The sequence below is a fragment of the Morone saxatilis genome, unplaced genomic scaffold, assembly GCF_004916995.1.
Source record: "Morone saxatilis isolate NCDOM2014 unplaced genomic scaffold, NCSU_SB_2.0 Contig20, whole genome shotgun sequence".
Lineage (NCBI taxonomy): Eukaryota > Metazoa > Chordata > Actinopteri > Moronidae > Morone > Morone saxatilis.
The window spans coordinates 16653848-16659847 of NW_023339763.1; the positions used below are offsets into that span (position 1 = coordinate 16653848).

The window sequence follows — 6000 nt, forward strand, 5'->3', positions numbered from 1 at the left end:
TGATGCTTAGAAGGAATCATCCGTTTGGCACAGTCAGAGGGCTACACTGAGAGCATCACTTGTCTCTTTTTTTCCTGTACTTGAACTACAGCCCCCCTACTCAGCCTGCTCTCTGAGGCCTGATCCCATGATCATTTAAACTATGAATCTAAGGGTCATTTACTGTATGCATGGGCAGGGCAACAGGTATTATCTTTTTCTCTGCAGTGCAGCAAGTAAAAGTTATTTATTGCAAAGAGTAAAACACTGACTGAATGAATGTTTGTCAGCGTTTAGGAAAAAACGAGCCATTTCCATGAAGAGGCACATACTAAGCAAAAGAGATATGTTGAGTCTGATCCAGGCATACAGTATCCAGGGCCACGTCACCAAATAGTGCTTAGCTTTAGCCAGGGTTAGCACGATGAAATAAGCATGGCGTAAAATGGGATTTACAATTAACCTCAGAGCTGATGCTACCAGTGTTAGTATATTGGAACATGTTTTTCCAAAAAGTATGTATTTCTGTTATCTAGCATTGTGTTTAAAATCTGGCCCATGTTGCACATGCTTAAAATGCATTGGTTATTTGTCTTAAAAGCAGCATCATCAGAGAGTCATTCATTTTCTAGGGGGGGTGTTTCAGGGGATTGTCTATCATTTCAGCTCAGGCGCTTGTACTATTACTGTTTGCTGGGTTTTATAAACTGTTTTGCAATATGTAGTTGTCCTCGCTGGCAGAGGAGCATAGAAGCACTAACAGGCACCTGTGTTTTATATCGAGCAAAGAGAAGGTACAGGATGAAGAGCTGGGCTGAATCCTATAATATTCTGGCAATACCATTTGTGTTAGTACTACTTAAAGCTTGAATGTTTGAATAAATCAGACAACATACTCTAGTGGAAAGTAGCTACAAATTTATCAGTAGATTTGTGAGAAATTATAGGCCAACACTGCAATTTCGAAATCAATTGATTTGGATTTATTTGATTATATTCTCAAAGAGCTACTGTGAATTTGGTGTTAGTTAGAGATGGATTCAGCCCAGCTGTAACTACATTGCGTTATTTCCTGTCTCAAGCACTTAAATAAAAAAGTATTTTTGTTCTGACTTCAGATGAAAAACAGTCAAAGTTTCTTTTTTTTATGTGCTCTGACTGTGGCCACAGACAATTATTGATATATCATGGCTACAAAGCGCTTCAACAGTGCACGACTGTGCAAGATGACATACAACAGTTTTATAAATATTTGTGAGTAACCCCCACACACACACAGTTAAATAACATGCTCATACAAATTCACACAAACATCCCCATAATGTAATATAATGCGCACACAATTTGGCTTTAATCTAACGAGTTAAAAAAACAGCAACCAGAGACACTGGTTGAGCTTAGTGATCATAAAATAGTTTATACTCAATGTGTATAATCACCCATGACTTGTGCCAGCAAGATGAGCAGCCCCCTGTGTGTCTGAACAGCATTTTAAATTGGGTCTTTCCTCAGATTTATTACTGTGCCTTTCTGGGTGCTTCATGGTGTACTCAAAGTAATATCTAATGGTAAAGTAGAAACACAAAACCACAGAAAACAATGTTGAAGGGCAAGTTAACATTCAGTTGGTTTACTTGCTTGGCAAGGATGTATCAGATGGTGACTTTGCCAGTGGGAACGATGAGAATGACCAAATATCAATCAATAGCTCAACAAATCTCACACAAAATGCGTGTGTATGATACAGCAAGGAATCGACCAGTTGAATTAAACCTCACAGTTTCCAGTATTATTTCTTTTTTTAGTGAGAGCCTTGTGTTTTCTTCCACTGTCTGTAATGAACTGTCAGTCTCACAGTCTAACCAGAGACAACTTGGGAACATTTTTTTAATTGTATAGATGGTAGCTTTACTTGTCAAATATTTACCTGCTATCAGACGGTCAGCTCCCTTCAGCCAAAAACAAAGATGGTAATGTGTTGACCAATGGTGACAGAGGAGGTAGATATATGGGAGACATGATATATTTATTATATATATATATATATATATATATAATAACTGTATACAGTGTCTCTGGTAGGTGCAATTATCGTTAGATGTAAATTATTAAACTGTGTGCACATTTCAAATATAACGTGTGAGCTCGTGATTAGCACATTCTTTGGTTGTATATCATCTGCAGTCCATGCACATGTGGAAGCATTGCGTGCTCATGTGTACATTCCCTTTTGAAGGCCACAGCCAGGCCGAGTTTTTAGGATCCCAACATAATGAATTTGCATGTGTGCAAACACATGTGCATATACAAATATATGCAAAGAAGGTACATAAATATAATAGTACTCATATGGTTATATATACATGCACTTTCTCATTTCTTTTTTGGTGTTGGTTTTGAATCAGCTTTGGATCCTGAGAGGCCATTTTCTGTGTTGTCGATCCCTGATGAAGTTACAAGGCACTCCTTACTGCAGTGGGGTTGGAGGAAAAAATACAAAGTTAGAACTGTACACACGAAGCAGCTCAAAGACACATGTTGAACTTCATTTAAAATCTACCTCAGTATCTGAGATATCCAGACATGTACCAACAATGTACTCCGATGAAAGAAAATGAAATGGTTGCATTGCTGATAAATATCCAGGTGGTTGTGAACACTCACTTTTTCTCCTCAAGCTTGGAAAGAACAAAGAGAGTGAAGTTCTTGAGCAACATGAAGCCCATTATTGCTGCAATGGCTCCACCCACAGCTGAGGCTATGATGGTAGCCAGCGTGTTGTCCACCACCCTCACTGTATACGCGAACAAAAGAGTAGAGGTATGATGATGGGAAAACACATCTACATAGAAACAGTTTCAGGAGAGGTTCTGGAAAATGAACATTGCTGAGAGAGCGCTGGCTGCCTTTTGTGCTGTTACAATGCCTTCCAGTGAAGACAAGTTGGTACCTCCACAAGAGATTAATTCTCCTATATGCCCGACACACCAAAACATAGATTTAAAATGTACAAAGAATGACACAAAGCTTTTCTCTTGTGACATTTTAGACTTTTAAAGCTACTACTTGCACTCTCCCAGAACCATTTTAGTAATATGTGGTGAATTTATTTTATACCCTGTCAGCTATCAGTACGGAGAAAACATCTATGTGGGTTGGTGGTAGAATTGTTTCGCTCATTTGTTCAAAGTTTCCACCAGCAGCTATAAGAAACTGTAATGTTGTTCCACTTCAGAGTAGAGACTAATTTAAGGTTTAATGTGCAAGCAAGATGTGATATGACACTTTTCCTTCTTTTCAAAAAAGCACTGAAGACCAATTAAAGTGATGAATAGGCTTAAGCTTAAAAACAAAAATGCTTATTTTAGTTGAAAAGTAGGATTCTGGACTGTGCGTATGTGTGTGTGTTTGGAGGAACAAACCTGACTTGTTAGGGAAAACTAATATAATAGATGCACAAGAAGAGAAATCTGACATAAATTAATTTCACATTATTTAGTTTATCTTTTACTGTCACCCTTAGATTCTTTCTGCAGACTTATCAGACCCCTCCCTTACAGACCCTGACCACTCACCCTCGTCCACCACAATGAGGTTGAAGATGGCACTGTGGTTCTTGCCCTTCTCTTTGGGGTTGCGTCCAAAACAAGTGTACTGGCCTCCGTCCTCGAAGGTGATGTTCCACAGCACGATGGAGATGTTGTTGTGATGGTTTTTCCCCACAAACTCCACCCGGTCTCGATATATACTCACCTTTGGCTCTATCCCCTCTGTCGCTATCACTGACTCACACACCTGAAAGGACCAACAAGCTCTCGTCACCTAAAATGACCACTTACAACCAAAACCTGAACATCAATCTTTCTCTCAAACAGAAGGGTCTTACCTTCTGCATGGTGCCATTGTCATTGAATTGCCAGTTGAAGTAGAGGTTCTTGATGCCGATACAACTGGAATATGTGCAAGGCAACATGACTGTGCTGCCATTCACTGCCTCCAAGAAGGGAATCTTCCCAACGGACATCTCAAGGGCCTGAGCAGACCAGATGCCTGTGGAGGAAGGAGAATCAGCTTTACGGTGCAGCAGTATTGTGCGAACACAAAATCAGCCTGTCCGTTTTAAAACAGTTGTTCAGCATTTTGGTTTTCCTGCAGGGAGAAAATGTTCTGTGTGTCTGTTTAAGATACGCCTATAGTCAGTGGCTGGTTAGCTTAGCTTCACAAACAGACTGGAAAGTGCTAACCCGGTGTAGTCCAAAGTTCACAAAGTCTTCATCAAAAATTAAAAGAAAGATGCAGTTTTACAGATGTTGGAGTATTTCTTGGTAATTTCCTATATTTCTTTGCAATATATTGTACATAAGTCATTCCCAGTTCCCTACACAATAGCTGCACTTGAAAATAGTCCAAATGAAAAGCTTCAGAGTCTGTGAACTTTAAACACACAGCTAGCTTAACAAGAAGAAAACTGCACTGAAAATGTCCAACCAAACACACCAAAACAATTAGGGTTATAGTTGTGTAAATGTATGAATAAAAGTACTGGCACATTTTTTGGCACTTTCACTAATGTACAGTAAAATGCAATGCATGATTTATGCAATTAAATGACCCGACATGGGCATACATTTTAGAGTATTTATCCAATCTACCATTTCAGTTAAATTTTCAGGATTTTAAGAACACATTATAACACACATAATCTGTCTATTATTGGCTTGACATCAGTAACATGACACCGCAAAGTCCTTGCTGTGACATTACTGTAAATAAGAGGAGAACATCTGCTGTGCCCCTTGTGGAAACTGTAACTGTGTACCAGGGACTACAGTCAGCATTAGGAAGCTTAAATCTTACTTTCACCATTCTAAGCAGGTAGGTCAATAAACTGGCACATCTTTTTTGTTGGTTGTCGTTTCCTTTTTCCTCATCCATTCTAGACTCTTTAGCCCTCTTTTAAACCATTAAAGCACCTTATGCTTAATGCTTCCATCTAGTGTGTGAGGTGTAAACTACATGCTCTCGAGGTGCTATGCAGAACTTGTACACAGATGCAGAGGTTATAGAGAGAAAACACAACACTGGCACACCAGTGTGATCAGTGGTTGCAGCTGTAACATTTTCTGCACAGTTTCTAACATTCCTGTGATTTCTGCCCTTTGTTTCGTGCACACTGTGTTACGCTTTGCTCATAAAATGGTCAAGGTCAGCGTCAGCCCCACTGCAGCGAATAGGAATAACATTGGTAAGAACAGCAGATACGGCTTAACACAGGAAAGGAGGGTATACTGTATGTGGGAATGTTATTGATTCTGTCTCATCTCACGCTTGCTATCTTGCAAACTCACTCCCTCCAATCTTTTCCTAAGCTGGTCCAATGCAGCACAGTGAGCTTGCAAAAACCGTAATACAAACAGTGACGAGAGAGCAACAGCATCACCCCTCCTGCCTCATTCCTCATTCATATTTTTCAGTGTCACTCAGGAAATATTTTTGGATTGTATTTTGTGTCCAACAGTGTGTCCTTAAAATCTTTGTTTCCCGTAGCCTGTTTGTATCACTGCAGATACTGAAGCTGCTGACAAGAGACCAATGTCATCACACATCACTCTCTCTTAAATCTGTAGCCTACTGCCCATTTTTCTATTCTGCACTTCTTGTTGAGGTTTCCAATTCAAGTTTTGTTTTGCAAGGTAAAGTTTTGGCGCTTCGGTTAAAAGTAGAACAGTGATGCTCCAGTTTCTAGCCTATATATGTCAACTTCAGAACAATAGTTTTTTTATGAATACACAAATATATGCTCTCCACATCATTTGAGTATATAGTATATCCAAATTGCAGAAAACTGTTGCCCAACCTGGATGCTTGATGCTGATATTAAACTTAATAATTAGGAGGTTGATAGTGATATACTGTGTGGATATATAATAAACACATAATAAACAATACTGATATCTGTCAGTGCTCTCTAGTGGATAAACATGGATAAGACTGTATAACTCATCTGCCTCTATCAGATCC

At 39.2% G+C, this 6000-nt stretch overlaps 1 protein-coding gene across 1 annotated transcript in view; it reads right to left on the reverse strand.

Annotated features, from left to right (window-relative positions):
- Positions 1–2060: 2060 nt before the first annotated feature.
- The window catches only part of scn4bb (sodium channel, voltage-gated, type IV, beta b), a 7259-nt gene continuing 3319 nt past the window's right edge, over positions 2061–6000 (reverse strand). Inside the window, exons 4-7 of the mRNA XM_035666904.1 lie at positions 3866–4029; positions 3555–3774; positions 2644–2773; positions 2061–2449 (exon numbers count right to left, since the gene is read on the reverse strand). Of these exons, the coding sequence (XP_035522797.1) occupies positions 2353–2449; positions 2644–2773; positions 3555–3774; positions 3866–4029 (611 nt within the window). The 3' untranslated portion in view covers positions 2061–2352. The remainder of the gene's footprint in view (positions 2450–2643; positions 2774–3554; positions 3775–3865; positions 4030–6000) is intronic.